General features: G+C 39.7%; 2 protein-coding genes and 1 long non-coding RNA gene across 3 annotated transcripts in view; 2 read left to right on the top strand and 1 right to left on the bottom strand.

Annotated features, from left to right (window-relative positions):
* The window catches only part of dpy (fibrillin-like protein dumpy), an 85,664-nt gene extending 78,822 nt beyond the window's left edge, over positions 1-6,842 (top strand). The window contains 9 exon segments of the mRNA XM_065317191.1: positions 110-307; positions 363-560; positions 621-1,391; positions 1,450-1,662; positions 1,731-1,916; positions 1,974-4,076; positions 4,189-5,375; positions 5,430-5,613; positions 5,673-6,842. Of these exon segments, the coding sequence (XP_065173263.1) occupies positions 110-307; positions 363-560; positions 621-1,391; positions 1,450-1,662; positions 1,731-1,916; positions 1,974-4,076; positions 4,189-5,375; positions 5,430-5,613; positions 5,673-5,911 (5,279 nt within the window). The 3' untranslated portion in view covers positions 5,912-6,842.
* Positions 6,843-9,035: 2,193 nt separating this feature from the next.
* Positions 9,036-17,586, bottom strand: LOC135803694 (uncharacterized). The gene is made up of 4 exons (XM_065317369.1): positions 17,194-17,586; positions 16,755-17,089; positions 9,777-10,224; positions 9,036-9,711 (listed from the first exon to the last, which is right to left on the bottom strand). The coding sequence occupies exons 1-4, from the start codon at positions 17,576-17,578 to the stop codon at positions 9,389-9,391; spliced, it is 1,491 nt and encodes a 496-aa protein (XP_065173441.1). The 5' UTR covers positions 17,579-17,586; the 3' UTR covers positions 9,036-9,388.
* LOC135803971 (uncharacterized) lies at positions 13,076-13,980 on the top strand. Its single transcript, XR_010550936.1, has 3 exons — positions 13,076-13,510; positions 13,580-13,761; positions 13,841-13,980. It is a non-coding gene; the product is annotated as an uncharacterized lncRNA (long non-coding RNA).
* Positions 17,587-18,397: the final 811 nt, after the last annotated feature.

Below are 18,397 nucleotides of genomic sequence, written 5' to 3'. Positions count from 1 at the left end.
ATCCCTTTTTACTCCTTATCCTAATTGTTTATAATTTTGACAGCAACACAATAATTAGATATAAGATATTTTCCTTAGAATGAGTAGAAAGTAATTGATTTTCTCTTAGCACCTCATGATGAACCTGGATGTAAATCAAGCGATGATTGCTCATTGAGTGAGACTTGTTTGAACAGACAATGTGTTAACCCATGTGCTGTTGCGAACCCATGCGCGTTGACCGCGAAATGTTCCCCGACGAATCATAAGGCTTTGTGTAGATGTCCACCGGGATTAGTTGGTGATCCATTTATTAAATGTAGCCAAGGTAGTAGTAGAAATATGACTTAAGTAACAATTATACCTTTAAAATGACTTTGTAGTACCCCAAAACAAGCCAGAATGTACCACCAGTTCAGAATGCGCTAATGACCGCGCTTGTATCAACCAACGCTGCCAAGACCCATGCGCCCTTGCAAATCCATGCGGAAACAATGCAAATTGTAGAACCAACCAACACCATCCAACATGCAAATGTCCAGATGGTTGGGGCGGTAACCCACAAGTACTTTGTTACAAACGTAAGTCATATTTAGACCATACCACAACTTTCTATAACTAATTGGTTACTATATCAACAGCTGAATGTAAATCTGACAACGAATGTCCCTACGATAAGGCCTGTATCAACGAAAACTGCTTAAACCCATGCCTGACCACTTCCTGTGGTCGTGGAGGTGAATGTGTGGTTCAAGCCCACCGGGCCAAATGCCAATGTCCCTTCGGTACCCAGGGTAACCCACTTGTATCTTGCATTGCTGGCGTATGTCAATACAATGAAGACTGCGCTGATCACGAAGCATGCGACCGTTTGAACCGCGTCTGTCGCCCTGTATGCGATGATGTGACCTGTGCAGTAACAGCAACCTGTATTGGTCGTAACCATCAACCTAAATGCCAATGTCCAATTGGAACAAATGGCAATCCATACCAAGAATGTTTGGCTCCCAGACAACCAGAACCTGAATGTAAAACTGATTCAGACTGTCCACCACAACTTGCTTGCATCAACGCACACTGCCAGAACCCGTGCGCAATTAACAACGTATGCTCAATTGATCAAGAGTGCAGAGTTTTGGATTCATTACCTCTGCGTACGGTTATGTGTCAATGTCCACCTGATACATTTATTGATAACAATGGCCGATGCCGAACAATTATGTATGACCAAGCGCAATGCCACGTGGATAACGACTGCAGTGATCGAGAGAAGTGCGTGAGGGGATCTTGTCGAGATGCTTGCAGTGTTGACTTCTGTGGTGTGAATGCCCAATGTAACTCTAGATATCATCAAGCTTTGTGCACATGCGCACCTGGTTATACAGGAAACCCACATGTGGAATGCAGCAATAGTAAGTTTTAATTTTTAAGTTTTTAATGTTTAAATATTTATTTAATATTTTTGTGTAGTACCTAAATCACCTACGGTTATACCTGTACCTGAATGTATATCTGATGCGGATTGTACCTATGACAAGACCTGCAGAAATGACCGTTGCGTAAACCCATGTCTTTACGATAAACCATGCGCGATTGGTGCTTTCTGTTCGATTAACCATCATCAAGCAATTTGTAATTGTCCGTCTGGATATGAAGGAAATCCTAAGATTGAATGTATACCACGTAAGTTTTTACCATTTTTCAAAAATTGTCCCTGTAGTAATGAATTAAATTTGTATCTTTTAAAATAGCGGTTGAACCAACAGTCGGATGTAAATCTAACAGTGAATGTGCAAGATCAGAAGCCTGCGTCAATGCCCGTTGTGTTAGCCCTTGTAACTGTGGACCACACGCGGAATGCCGCGTTACCAACCATTATCCAATCTGTTATTGTCGCCCAGGTTATTCTGGTAACCCACAAATTGGATGTGTCAAACGTAAGTCTACTTTACAAACACACAATTCAATTACTTAACCCAATATGTTTTATTTAGTTGGCTGTCAAAGTGATAATGAATGCGCCAGTGATAAACAATGCTACAATGGTCAATGCATCAACCCTTGTATCCTGGGTGATCCCTGCGCTGCCAGTGCAGAATGCTACGGAAATAACCATCGTGCAACTTGCCGTTGCCCATCCGGGTACATTGGTAATCCATTCCAACGTTGTGAACGTGTCGAATGTCACGTGGATGCTGAATGCCCACTCAATCGCGCTTGCATCCAACAACGTTGCGTTGACCCTTGTTCCAGTATTGCTAACCCACCATGCGCGCAGAACGCCATCTGTTACGCTCAAAACCATGCAGCTGGTTGTATGTGCCCACCACATTTAAGCGAAGGCAATCCTCTGTCATATTGCACCGCACCTGTTTTGATCGCTGGTAAAGCCGAATGCCAACTGGATGTAGACTGCCCAAGCAAATTAGCGTGTATTAAGAACTCATGCGTTAATCCCTGTCATGAACTATCACCATGCCACAGGACAGCTCAGTGTTCTGTTTTGGATACCGTCCCTGTACGAACAATGATTTGCACTTGCCCTGAAGGATGGGTACCTAATGATGACGGTGAATGTCATGCTGTTATCGTCCCAAGTCCACCTGGTTGCACTTCTGATGACGAGTGTCCCACAACTGAAGCTTGTATCAATAGAATGTGCAGGAACCCATGTGATTGTGGTACCAATAGTGCTTGCTTTGTCCAAAACCATCGCCCGATTTGTTCCTGTGAAGAGGGACATGAAGGAAACCCAAATATTGCTTGTCGCGCAGTTGGTTGTCGAATTGATTCAGAATGCGAGTCTGGAAAGGCTTGCATCAATGGCAACTGTATCAACCCATGTTTGATTCGTGACCCATGCGGTATCAATGCTGAGTGTTATGTGTTCCGAAACCGTGCAGAGTGTAGATGTCTAAGCGGATACCGTGGTAATCCATTAGACAGGTGCATGGTTGTAGGCTGTACCTCAAACTCTGACTGTCCAGGAGATCGTCAATGTATCAATGCCCAGTGTATCAATCCATGTGTCTATGATAATCCTTGCTCACCTAGAGCAGAATGCCGTGTCCAAAATCATATGGCCTTGTGTAGATGCCCAGTTGGATACATTGGTAACCCATATGTCGACTGCCGCCGTGAACCACAACCTGAATGTCGTGAAGACCCTGAATGTCCATCAAGGTTAGCTTGTATCAAGAACAGATGTCAAGACCCTTGCGCTATACTTGAACCCTGCCACACACCATCTCAATGTGAGGTTGTACCTTCAGTACCTGTGCGTACCATGATCTGTATCTGTCCACCTGGATACATTAGTAGTGGTAGCGGTACCTGTGTCCCAACTATACCTGTGAAGGAAGTAGGAGGTTGTGTAACTGACCCTGATTGTCCCGCAAACCGTGCTTGTGTGCAAGGCATCTGTAAAGACCCATGTAATTGCGGACCTAACGCCGAGTGCCGTATCAAGAACCACAAACCTGTATGCACCTGCAGACAAGGATACGACGGAAACCCTGAAATTGAATGTTCCAAGGTGGGATGCCGAAGTGACTCGGAATGTCACGGTACCCATTCTTGTATCAACAGACAATGTGTCGCCGTATGTGATGCCACCTCCTGCGGTCTGCAAGCTAACTGCCTGGGAATAAACCACAGAGCAATCTGTGAATGTTTGCCAGGATATCAAGGCAATCCCAAAACAGCGTGTATTTTGATCGGTTGTAGAGCCGATTCAGAATGTCCTCTTGACCGTGCCTGTGTTAATCAAAAATGCGCAAGTCCCTGTGATGCCAACCCATGTCTATCTCCATCAATCTGCAGAGTGTTTGACCACAAAGCAGTTTGTGCTTGTCCAAGCGGTTATAACGGAGATGGCAAAGGAGGTTGCGTGAAAGAAGAAGTGAAGTGTAGATCCGATTCGGACTGTCCTTCCCAAACTGCCTGTATAAATAACGAATGTGTCAACCCTTGTAATGCTACTGAACCGTGCGGTGTTAATGCCGACTGCAGAATTCTCGATACCACCCCTGTAAGAACCATGATCTGCGAGTGTTTGCCAGGGTACCAAGGCAACGCAGCTGTTCAATGCGACAAAAGTAAGTTTTTAACCACATTAATTCAACATTTCATTTGGGTAATAATAGACTGACCATAACAGGGAATAATTTATTCTGTGAGAACCATTTTTAATTGTATTTTATTTTACAGTGGCACTATGTAGGACCGATAAGGGCTACATCACAACCCCAGATGGTAACTGCGTTTGTCCTCCAAACACCGCTCTGAATGAAAACGACGAGTGTGTCCTGTGTCCAATCGAAAAGGGATTAAAGGTTGATGACCGTGGAAGATGTGTATGCGCCTTAGAACGTGGTCTCAACATTGACGAACGTGGTAACTGCGTATGCCCAACCGAATTTGGTTACCGCCTTGATTCGAGAGGTAACTGCGTGCCTGTCATTGGACCAGAATGCGAAAACGACGAACACTGCCCCGACCATCGATTCTGTAACCCACAAACCAAAACCTGTGATGACCCATGCTCCATCAAAAACTGCGGAATCAACGCATTGTGTAACGCTACCAACCATCAAGCCGTGTGCCAATGCATCACAGGTTACACTGGAGACCCAGAAGTCCTCTGTAATAGAACATCACCATTCCGTACTGATTTCCCAAGACCTGAGATGGTCGTCAGTTGTTTATCAGACGGCGTCCAAGTGGAGATCCACATCACTGAACCTGGATTCAATGGTGTACTCTACGTGAAAGGTCATAGCAAGGACGAACAATGTCGAAGAGTTGTCACATTACCATCAGACACCCTGAATAGAATAGAATACTTCAAGGTCCAATTCGGTAACTGTGGTCTTATCCACGTTAATGGTCAAGCTAGTTTCGTACTGGTGATACAGAAACATCCTAAACTGGTCACCTACAAAGCCCAGGCATATCACATCAAATGTGTCTATCAAACTGGAGAACATAACGTAACCCTTGGTTTCAACGTCTCCATGTTAACAACAGCAGGAACCATTGCCAATACAGGACCTCCACCAACATGTCTCATGAAGATCGTTACCCCAACTGGTCAAGAGATAAACTCAGCTGAAATCGGTGACAACTTAATGTTGCAAGTTGATGTTCAGCCAGGATCTATTTACGGAGGTTTTGCAAGAAGTTGCGTAGCCAAAACCATGGAAGATAATATAGAGAATGAATATCTGGTAACAGATGAAAATGGCTGCGCGACAGATCCCACCATCTTTGGAGAATGGGAGTATAACTCAGACACGCAGAGTTTACTTGCAAGCTTCAATGCTTTCAAATTCCCCAGTAGTGACAATATTAGATTCCAGTGCAATATTCGGGTCTGTTTTGGAAAATGTCAACCCGTAAGCTATCTAAACCTTATTTTTATTCTGTGATATTAAAATATTTGCGTTTAGGTTAATTGTCGTGGATACAACGCATTTGGTCGAAGAAAACGAGATGTAGATGACGAAAACAACACCGACCTCGCCAACAGTGGAGACCTTATCAATGGTCAACTTCGCGAGGAGATAACAATCCAATCTAACGCTATTCTAACATTTGAAAGACGTGAGGAAAGATTTACAGATCCACAAGAAGGTAAACCACAAATTTTAACCAAATTTTCTTAAATTTTAATAATTTTTGATTTTTCACAGCTCCTGATGCCCAAAGAGTGGAAGATATTTGCGTGTCAATGATCGGTTTCATCATCGCGCTGATCATCACAGCCTTATTGGCACTTGTGGCGGTTGCTGTGGCAGTATCCTGTTGGCTAATGGCCTATCGTCGCAGACCGAAAGCCTCAGGTCCCCTGCCACATCCGCCTGAATTCCCCAACCCACTCTTCACCACGCCGGAGCCAATGACCGAGCCGAGCCCCGACTACCTCACGTAATATATCCAAACAACGAAATACTCGAATACAAAACTCCAGAACGGAAACTACAGACTAAATGAAAATAATTTTTGTATTATATTATAAATATGCGAATTTATGAAACAGCGTTCGGCGACATTCCGGCGCGTGTCTCATCGGTCTTTGCTCAGAGGTATTACAAATCTACTAGCTACTCAAACAAACACAAACTGCCAATGCCAAATTAAAGACTGAGCGTGCCGTAATGTCGTCGAAGCGTAAAGTAGTGAATAATAGCACAACGCATTTGAAAATTTTGAAAAAAATTTTGATTTTTAAATGCGTTGTAATAATCTATCTTTTCCTTTGGCTTTCGCCCAAGATATGTTTGTTTTAAGTTTCAATTTAATTAATTATTCGACAAGGGAATTGAATAAGTCTCTAAACGGTGGTGGGTTCTATAACGCTCCTAACTCTTCTAACTGAACCTTTTCTCTCCTCTTCCCTTGACACTTAAATGAAAGCCATCGGAAGATGTAGACTCGTACCGTAAGATATACATATACGTTTAATAATAATAAGACTATTATTTTTTGATTTTTTATTGTATAAAGCGTGTGAATGATGATGGGATGTGAATGCGATGTTTACTCGACCTAAAAAAAATATGGTGCTGACTGATTCTCTTTTCGAGCGGTCGTTTTTAGTCAATCACTACCCCTAGAGTCCTCTATTGATCAAAGATGAACGGAAAATGTAAAATACCACACTTGAACAAAGCGAAAACAATCTTACACTAGTGTACTACTAATAATTTATTATAGAAGAGATGTATTTGTTGCAAAGTATTAACTTTCCAAATGTTAAACACAAAAAAACAACCTTTTAGTAATTAATATCTAAATAACTTGATTCCTCTTTGTCATTTTGTGATAATTGCTTCCACAATAAAATTGTTTAATAATTATAACGTGTCTTTCTTTAATTTCTCTTTGGATTTGTTACTTTACAGGGCGTAACTTGACATATTCGTCACAATATTGATAAAAGTATAAAATTGAATATTTGTTGGTAGAATGACGCGTCAATTCCAAGAATACATTGCTATGAAACATTAAACAAGAAATACCGATGAATACACAAAGACCAATTGGCGCAACATACAAATAAAGCACATCTTGATTTATAAAAATTGCAGGATCAAGTGAATTCGACTGATTTAATCTTTCAAGCATTAATCCAGTCAAGAAAGTATGTAATAGCCGTAATCCCTACTAATATTATAAATGCGAAAGTCCTGATGTTTGTTAAACTTTCACGCAAAAACTACTTAACCGATCATCATGAAAATTTGTTCACATATTCTTAGTGGTTCCCGAATGGTTATAGGCTACTTTTTATTTAATAAAAAAAATTATTTCTTAAATAAAATAAAGAAATTGTTTAGCCAATAATACCTCTGCATCTGGCTATTTGACTACTTTAACGCCATCTAGCATTCCAGCAATGAAGCTCAAACCTAAGTACTATAGTACCATCACACTGTATTATCACACTGTATTACCGACAGCTACGTCAACATCAAATCCAATTGACTACACTATGGAGACTGTACACTATACTTCCATAGACTATACTTTCAGCCATTTTAAACTTCCCGCCATTCTACTTCATTGTTACTTCTTCTGTGACTACAGACGCGTACGGAAGCAACTTCATTATTTTAGATATTCGCGAGCGAAGCCGCGGGTTAAAGCTAGTATTGTTATATTTCGCTACTCTCTCGGTAAGAATATAAACAAATAAATAATATTGGTACTTACCAATATAAATACCAACGAAACAGCTGAAGAAGGCAAGTGTAGAGGCCGTTGAAGTGGAATTCATAAACTCGCGAGCCACTAAGTTCCATAATTGCGAATGTTAATAGCCCGAAACTCGAAATATTGTCAAATTAACACTCAGAAATTCAATGCACTAATAAAAACACGATTGGAATTCTAATTGTTAGGACTCACTTTGTGTTTTAAACCAAATATGATTTTTAATTCACTAAAATTGTCCACGCTTTAATTTTTACGCCGATAATAAATTAATTCTTCGTTCTATTGTAAAATTAAACACAAGTTTGTGCACGTTTTGTTTATTTATTTACATTTACATGCGAACCACGCCGACGTCGCACGCGAAATAATCTCGTGTAGCCGAATGTCTCCCGATAAACACTGATATCAACACGCAAATTTTATTCGTGCAAATCTCACAGCCGAATTTATCATGAAAAATGCATCGTAGAGCAATCTCGTGACAAAATATTCAACTACCACTATCAACAAACGTGTTTACATAAAATAAATCAGAAATAAATATAGGAATGCAGAAGAAATAAATACAATTCAATAATTAACGATTTAATAATTTAATTATTTAATTTTCATTTGATTAATATGATTTTTCCACTCGATGATCATGCGTGCATAGCACAGCAATACCGATACATTAAGTGAAAATAAGCGATAATTACTGGTTTCTAAAAAACAACATTAACCCTGTTTTAAAAGTTCGACATGCCGGCACGCGGTGATTTCTTCGTTTGTAGTGCTTCTTTTTTTCTTCGTTCGTCCATAGCGTACAGAACCACACGATGCGAATTTCTCCTATTTTCCTTTTATCGCTTCCACGCATTTTTAGAATCGGCCATTAAATGCGCGCAGTGGATCCGCGCCTGCGATTGGTCGGCGAGCGTTTGGTTTAGTGCGCTAGATTCAAGTTTACTTAAATATTACGTTCGACGACTGCCAGTGTAACATATGAATAATTTCCAACACGTGTATTTAGCACGCTAAACGTGCGCCCCTTTCAGTGAGCAATTAACTTAATTGGAATCGGAATCGGAATAAACGAAACTAATGAATAATTGTTGACTTGTAATTAACCAATTAATAGCTTTTTATTATTTTGTGAAGGAAAAAAAAAAGAAATTGCTAATTGAAACGGAAGTACGTAAGACGTTTTGACCGATTTAATTAAAGCCTAAGTAGGTGCGTTGATTAAAAAACCCGTTTCGAATGTTAGCGGTATAATTTTCACACGATTGGTGTGTGTGAAATTTTACGTTTTTTTATTCGGTTATTGCCTCTTCGGCATAATCACGAGATTCGAGTAAAGAATAAATTATTCGTTTATTTATAAATACAGCAAATAAATAACAATCATTATAAATAACCTGTGTGTTTTTGTGTTTTGTACAACAAATACATTGCTTTAGAGACTTTCAATAATAATTTAAGTATTTAAATATTAATTTAACCAAAAAATATAAACATTACTCTAGCTAGGCGTTAAAAAAACATGACTGGATTGTTCAGTTTGTACGAAGAGAGTCCTGCGTGAAAACGGGGAACAGGGAAACAAGAAGAACTACTTAAGTGGAAGAAATGGATGACCAGAAAAATTGGTCCAATTATCATACAAGGAGAATTGCTTCGTAAGTCTAAAATTGGTTGGTTGATTGGCTTATTGTGGAGCGTATGCATTGTACGCCATTTTCTGTGCCTGGGCCTCATCGAAGGATCTCTTGTCCCATCCACCACCGCTGTGACCGCCGCCACCACCGGATGACCAGCCGCCACCATGACCACCACCACCTCCTTGTTTGGAAGCGAGCAGTTTCTTGATGGCGATGATGCCCGACAACAACAGAGCAATCTTGGCGATGATCAACGCCTTACCAGCAAGCAGGAACAGACCAGCGATGGAGACTGGGATCAAGGTAGCCATCTTGGCGGCAATACCCATCATCATACCGTGCATCATTCCCTTCATTTTCTTTCCACGACCTGTGAATTTACAAAATTCATAAATATAAATATCATGGTACCATTTTGGGTCATTCAGGGTATACCTTCTTCAAGTCCAAAATCTTCCCCGGAAATTTTCGGGAGGGTAACCTGAACATTTCTGGAACTGATGAAGGTGGTAAGTTTATCCATCAACATGCCATCCAAGGCAGCATCGCGGGCATCAGCAGCACGTGGTAGGGTCTTCTCGAGTTGTTCCTCAGAGATGGTATTCTCAGCAACCGGAGCATCTTCAGCTCGCACCACATTGATACCTTCACCCAGGCTGAACTTATCCATACGTCCCAGACGGGTGAGGAAGGTGATGGCTTTCTTTTTCAGGCATGGCGTAAATCCGTCCGCTTTACTGCACTCGTCGTACACTCGAAGGGCGATCCGTACCCCAGCGTTGTCCAATGAATCCGCGCCCATAACAGCTGAAACCGCCACGGCTAACACCACCAACGCGCACGTCAATCGCACCATTTTGATAGAGTTCTTTTTATTATTAAAATAGATTCAATTGGTAGTTTATTAATGAGCACGCAAAACTACTGCTCGTTGGTTTGTGGTGTGTGTCTATATGTTGATGTGTTCACCCGGTGCGTACGATTTGTTTCGATACTGTTCACTCGGCAGGTGATACGAACGACTGATGCCGAAACGATGAGTGCACGTCGGTTTTATACCGGAATGGATGGGTTGATGGTGGTCTACCGCCAGTTCTTCGACGCTGAGCATACCAGCCAACAACGCCGTGACCTTTCCCCGGTATGACCCGCTCCGCGCTTGAATGGGATGGGAAATTGATGCGAAGAGAGAGACGCGCACCTACACTTCGCATCATTGACATATTTGCCGACTACCCTAGAACTTGCCATTGGTGTTTCACGCTGGCCTACTTAACACACCGCGCGAGTTCATTGGTTGTGACTTAAGTCTCAGACGCGCGGTGATGCTGCGCACCGAGATCGAATTCAATTTTCAAAACGAAAATTTCATTCAAACAAAAAGAAAGCGCGATACAAACCAGCGAATCTGATATAATTCATTATGTCTTCCATTCTTCACAACAAAATCTTTAAAATTTACTTGATTAGTTCATTGTTTCAAAGTAACCTAATTAGTGGGTTGTACAGTTAGACAATGCATCTAAAGATCATAATAATTCACATTTGCATAAAATTTAAGTAAATTAACTCAGAGCTGAAATTTTTAATTACACCAACAAAACATGTTTCACGAGGAAAATAAAATCAGATCCAGGGTGGTTAATAGAAAAGTAAATAAATTGTGAAAATCGCTTTCTCTGTGAGCATGCACTCGCATGCAAGGTGTATTCGCGCGAGGAAATATAACCAGTGGCTAACTGTAACACCGAAGAAATCCAAAGTAAAGCATCACTTTTCAAATTACCATGTGCCACACATCCGCACACACACGGTCCGTAATTAACGGTGTCGCACGAACACAATAGGTGTGGATGCGCGAATTTTCACGGCCAGACGCAGCGCGAATTTTAATCTACGCATTTCACCAATGCGCATTGGCAGGATGAGAGAACACCACGACAGGTGGTCTCTGCCAGGATGTTGTATACTCACTCACCTGCGTTTAACGTTTAACATTTCTACCGACAAAAGTTTCACTCTCGACTTTGTGCGATCGAAAATCATTCACGTATATATTGCAGCTGCAATAAAATAATTAAAATTTTATTTTATTTTGTTTTAAAGTTACGCTTGAAATTGATTAATGTCTCCAAAGTGAAAAAGAAGTGAAAATACAGAATAATGACGTGTGAAGTAGGCAATAAGGCAATAAGATTAGGAGTGTATTGTTAAAAGATAATCAGGAATCGGATCCAGCTTGTAAATTGAATAGAAACAGAAAACAAACAAACACGTACAAATCTTGGGTTATTTTCATGACCTGATGAACCAATTTACACACCTCTAGTAAATTCCCGAATTGGTTTTACATGTAATCACAATAAAAATCGAATAATAACTGTTAAATAAAAGACCTGTTGATGAATAATTTATCATTTATTTTAATGCCTTTGAAAATATTCGGAAGATGATCGCTGAATAGCTAAATTCAATTGTATCCGAATATGATATGCAAATGAAGCTAATATTACGTATGCATCGGGTCATAATTACAAGTGTGTACGTGTCCGCGATCTTCTCTAACGCAGCATCTTCACCGCATGGAATGTGGGTTAACAAAAAGTTGAAAACTTCGGGATGTTAAATATCTAATTAACACGAATTTGATTTACACGCAAATTTAGTCAACAAAAAGATTAATTTAGTGATAGATTAAATTGTTGCTATTGGGTACTCGTACAATACGGCTGTAATAATTTTAACTTTCTCCGCGAAGCAGTTAAAAATCATCACAAATTGGTCGAATAGTAAAAACATTTCAGCTGCACCAACAAAGAAGTTTCTCTCTCGACGAGGCGAAGAAAAACCGCGATGTCCATCTTTTATCGTCAAAATTGCGTTATGGCGTTTGTGGGATCGTCCATGCACGGCGTGAGATTCTTCTCGCTTCGTGATGTCTTTCTTCATTAAACATTCTCTTCTTGTCTGCTTCCTCTTCCTCTTGCGCTTGTGTGTGATTCATTCATGTATTTTTGAGCATATCACACGCCGAGTGGTGAGATAATCGGACACGAAGACCTACTTCACACACAAAAATATTTCATGCGTGTGTGTTGGGTTGCAGAACTCAAAACGGAACTGAAAAATTGTGCCAAAACTCTACCGGACTTTCTATGATGGAAATTGAAATAGAAAATGTCTTCAATTAGGTGATTTATTCGCTCAACATTTTACAAATGTAAGTTTTGTAGGTTATATGCAGATAATGACCTATTGACACAACATTGTCATTGTTACCCGTGTGGTAGCCATGTTTTTTCCAAGTTTACAAGAACCAAAGCGCATAAATTGCAGATTTGCACTGCGTTGAACTCGTTAATTGCAGCTTTGATGTTTCGAACTAATTTAGCGCTGGAGCATTTAGTTATCGCATGCTTCTTCTTCATAATATACTTACCCATATGATTATCGAGCTATAACGATAACCAACGCGATCTGATTTGCACCGTATGCTTCATAACCTTGCGTTGTGTATTGAAGAACAAAACGCATCCAGCGTATCGACACGCGGATGGTCATATCGACACGTGCGGAAGAATTAGGTCTGCCGTGTGTGTGCAATTGCATCGTTGCACCATTGCACCCGATGCACACATGCGAGGCAAAATTAAGATTCGCTCTGAAACGTTTAAGACACTGCGTTCCGATATAGAAAAATATAAATTGCTTGCACCATGTGCAACTGAGCGTAGTTCTCGTTAAGTTTTCCATCATAATGCACCTACGATTGCATCCGCATCCTGCCAAAATGTCGTTGAAGTATTTTTTACTCACCTGTTTGATTATTACTCAAGCCAGTTGTCAAAAATTGAATAAAACCATTGAAGAAGTACCAGAAGATGTGGAGGAAACGCCAGAGTCCAAAGTGATGGATACCATTAAGCGCACATATACAGAGTGTGCTAGTAAAGGTGACATGTTTAAATGTTTCAAGATAAGAGCTCTTAAAATGGCGCAGAGGGCGATGAAATCAAAGGAAATTGAGGTTATAACTGGTATTGATGTAAAACAAGTGAAGAATTTGACGAGGCAGTCCAGAACTTTAGATCGCACTGAAAGAATGAATGAAGATCAACTGCAAGTGCTCGAAAATGAAAGCATCAATGGTTTACTACTAGATGTCGCTAGTAAGTAGCTTAAAAAGCTTAAATACTGACATAACCTTAAATATTTACGATTTTCATTTGTTTTTGAAGATAATTTTATGGAATCTCACGTGATTAATATAAATCTCCCAAAACTGGTTGAAGAAGCGCGTGGTAGAAGGAAGAAAAATCGTTTCGCGACGCCATTTTGGCAGCGCTTGCAGTCAAAGGTATCATCATGTCGATGACCTATAAAAGCATCGCAGTGGTCGCCGGCACAGCGCTAATCATAGGTAAAACGCAATTCTTAACTCCATCTTGACACACTTGCAAGCGGCGTGACACACTGATGTGCGTTTGGTCACGTTCCAGGCAAAATGGCACTTGTTCTCGCCGCCATCCTCGGCCTGAAGAAGCTGGTCAGCGGCGAAAAGGAGAAAACCACCGTCGAGATCGTCAAGCATCCGACGCATTCCTCAAGCCACACACATTCGAGCTCCTTTGAGGAAGGTGAAGGTCACTATCGCCGATCCATACCAAGTGATGAAGAGATGATGATATTGGACAACATAAACCGAGACTCCTACTTGAATTAAACTAAGATTAGAGATCAATCAGTGTATCTGAAAATTATTTATTTTTTAATGTTTAAGTATTTATATCGTGCTTTACTAACAATAAAATGTTTACGTGAATGCAGTAAAAAACTTTCCAGGAGAAATTCGCATCGATGAATTTCAATACACACGATATTATCTTGTCTAGTAGATCCGGCTTTCGATTTCGCTGAAACTTTTCTTACAGTGGTGACCACCGCAAACCCAATGCAATGATAGCTCGATTCAATTGTGGTCCGTTGAATTGCAAAGAGGGAGAATCTTCTAGGTCGGCAATTTCTCACAGGTTTTTTCGACTTTCACTCGCTGATTCTCTCGAAACATTAGGATCCGAAAACGTATGTGATCTGAATCTGCAACCTCAACTACACACACGAAACAAAAAAAGATCGCCATTTTAAATCTAGGCGCAGTTTATGGTTATGTCTACTTTTAATGCCCACAATAAAACATTAAATTTTTGAAATGATTTCAAATGAAAGTCCAAGTTAAACTTCAAGTCCAGTCTAATTTCGTTTTTTTTTTTCGTTTGTTGTTGTTGTGCTGACGTGTTACGTCCGAAATACAATTATGTAATATGGCTGGCGATTCGAGTGTTGTCGAGAGAGGAGAGACGCTCGCAGGCGCACAAAAAAAAGCACTATTACCGGCACGCCGGTGATTATTATGTATATAATCGCTCGACATTTCCGCTCTAGTTGTTGGTGAGCATCTTTGCTCGGCGCGATTATCGCGCTACTAGATGCGAATTGCTTCCTCGCCTCAGCGCCGATTCAATGCTAACACTGTGTGTGTACTTTAATGCTCTAATGATGGAGACTTATTGTACGCGTTGGCATAGAATTCAGATTATTTAAGCGTTTATCTAATACGAGCATCACAGCATAATACCGGCAATCTTTATGCGGGCGGTAAAAAAAAAGATTTTTAGTACTTTCAAAGAGTAAAATTATAAAAAATGTGAGAAAATATAAAAAGAAGTGAATTATATATTTTATTGAAGGATGATGTATGTAATTTTCACTCGGGCGGTAAAAATTTGTATTTTAGGAGCCCTAGGGCAGTAAAATTTGAAAAATGTGGAAAAAGGTAATAAGAAGTAAATTAGATAGTAGAATAGAGTATAATATAAGAAATTTTTAGTCGGGCGGTAAAACAATTATGTTTTTGTCGCCCTAGGGCAGTAAAACTCTAAAAAATTGAGAAAAAATAAAATAAAGTAACTTAAACATGATAATAAAATATAATAAGCATACATTTCTTGCGGGCAGTAAAAAAATAATATTTTAGTCGCCCTAGGGCCGTAAAATAGCAAAAAAGTAAAAAATATAAAAAAACACAAAATATCTTACTACAATATCAAATAAATAAATTATTTTCACACGGGCTGTAAAAATTTATATTTTACTTGCCCTAGGGCAGTAAAATTTTAATAGTAACCGTGAGAAAAATAAAAACTCATAAATCACATTAATAAATACGACAGTTTATTACTAATCAATAGAATTAGCATATTGTACTAACTAACATAACAAACATAATAAATAATTAAATAAATACTATTAATTAATCACTACGAAATAAATACTTAAATACCACAAAAAATTAATGAGACAGTGTCGTGGGATCCGACCCACACATTAATAAGGCACTAGAATAGCATCCTAATTAAGCACACGACCGAAAGTTTGAAATTTGTTGTATTTTACGTATTTTCCGTTTATTTTGTGTTTTACGCCTGTGTGTGTGGATTAAATTGTCAAAACTAACCTGAAACCGTTGTGTTTTGTACTTGTCGTTAGCGTTTTACATGTTTACGAGCATTGTTTCGAAAGAGAGACCAGAAGGAAATTTTAACGCGCCGCGCCGCACTACGACCAGGAACTACTCGAACCTAAAACAGACATAATTCCCAATTAGATGTTGCATTTAGATTTAGATTTCTGTCGCGGTTTCGCTAATTTTACAAGTGCGCGCGCGCGCGAGCTACTTTCGAACAATGGCCGCAGTTGCAATGTTGCCGATCAAGTACCAGTTCGCTTAAGTCAAGTACAAATACATCTAAACAACTTTCCTGCTACCGTTTTATTGTGTTTTTAAATGTTTTCTAATAAAAGTAAATAAATTTCGTGTTTATGTTTGGATTTATTATAAAATAAAAATGGCTGCCTTACAAATGGTCCCCGCTTAATATTGCCAAAATAAATACAATAAATAAAGTCTTATAAATAAATTTTTGGCTTTCTAGAATTTTCTGTGTGGCTTCCTGGTCGTGATTAAAGGTAGTCTTTGAGTTTGAATTTCTTTTTGCTTTTAGTGGTGTACGACGTGAGCGCAAAGAAAGCAAGTTTAAGGAACATGATGCTCGATGTCGCCTTAAAGAACCCAACGAGTCCAACGAATTTTTGTATCATCAATCCTGCCAGCGAAAGACCGCCCAGCAGCACCAAACTTTTTCTAAGCGCAACGTCACCTAAACAATACAAATTTCTTTGTAATATTATCTAACCTCAAAAATTTTCAAATTTTTTCAAAAAAATTTTTAGTAAACATTTAAACAAATTGTTAATATGATACTTTCTGGGTTCTGGGCTGGTCTTAAGCGTGCGTGATTAATACAATACCCAAATTTACCATTAATAGGTGTAATTGTTATTTATGTTATCAACAGTAACAGTTTCGGGAACATGTGCCCTATAGGGATCATTTTCGACATTTTCCGGTTCATCACCAGCAATACTCCGATACCATCCGCCATGACTATGACCCCCGCTGTCTGCGCCGGCGCTGTACACTACTTGCGTCGACTCACCTCCACCACTTCCTCCCGATAACTTTTTGAACCCAATTACAGTGGATAACATCAGGGCGAGTTTCGCTAGTAATAGCGCTGCGCCTGCCATGAAGGCAATCTTCCCCATGAATAGCTGCGCCATCATACCAGCCATAGCCAACCCGCCCATCATCAACATGCCACCTTTGTTCTTGTCCTTCTTCGCTCGGCCTGCAAATTCAATTTGTAACTCTCGTTAAATTTACGACTCGCTCCGAATTGAATCATAATTACACGTCGTAAACGCAGCATTGATTAAAATAATTATCTGGTACCTTCAAAGATGTCGCCCAAGCGGATCTGAATCGTCCTCGATCCTAAGAAATCCTCGACTTTATCGTAAATCATATCGTTGAGTTTCGCACTACGCGCTTTGAGATCCCGCGGTAGGAAATTGCTCTCCAAAGTGTCGTTGAGTACAAAAGCAGGGTCCTTGACAATGTCAATCACTCCATAGATAGTGATCGGTTTGTCACTTAGTGTGGTTTCGTTCAACGCGTCCAACGCACGTTCTTTGAGACAAAGAATCGCTTGATCCGACGCGATGCACTCGCGGATCTTTTTCAGCGTTGTGGTGACATCTTGTTGAGCTGTGCTAGCGTCCGCTAGGAGGCAGCACAACATACAACTCCATAGGAACCCTTTTAGTAGCGCACACATCTTACTGATACAACACTCGAAACAATTCTGTATTGCCACTCCGCCTGCGGGCGTCTTTTATATATTCTTTTTCGTGTGCATGCACTGCGAAGCGTATCAGCAATAACGAAAAATTACACACGAATTCACAGACAAAGTATAACATTTCTTCTATTACGCGAGCGCGTGACCGACCACCGTCAGCATCAAAACTAATTTTAGTTTTGTTATAACTTTATTTGTTTTTGTGTATGTTGTTTGGCATTTAAATTCGTCGTTCTGCTTGCGAGATTAGAGGGCATTCTGTCTTGAGAATAAACAAGCGGGTTTTTGGACCATGTGTGATGTAAAAACATGAAAAATAAATGAAAATATCGGACTTCTAATTAAACTCAATTAAACACACGAAAAAACATTACAAACATTACGGAAAATAACCGTTCATCTAATTGAATTTAAGATTTGTTGTTGTTTCTGCTTTTTTGATGTGTGTGCAGATAAGTTTAATTGCTTGGTGGTCATTCAGCGTACAATTTCTTAATTACTTTTATAAAAATCACAAAAAAAATTTTTTTTAGCAAAAATTAAAAAATGATTACTTTATTGATGATATTATTTAAATATTTAATTTTACAGTATAACTAAGTAGAATGATGACAAAAATTACTAGAGCAAAAAAAGACGACTGTGGTTTTTGTTGTTTTCTACGAGTATTACAAAACCATAATTTACAAATAAAAGTAGTCCTATAATTTCCCCTGGTAACTAGCGCCATCTGTCGGAGTGATTTTCGATATTTGCGGAGGAAAGAAGATGATTCCGCGGATGTTGCGCCGTGGA

Source organism: Atheta coriaria, unplaced genomic scaffold (genome assembly GCF_025399875.1).
Source record: "Atheta coriaria isolate IRGN ID8LTWV9N9 unplaced genomic scaffold, Caltech_Dcor_3.1 hic_scaffold_3_pilon, whole genome shotgun sequence".
NCBI lineage: Eukaryota > Metazoa > Arthropoda > Insecta > Coleoptera > Staphylinidae > Dalotia > Dalotia coriaria.
This window is presented reverse-complemented; position numbering and strand designations above follow the sequence as displayed.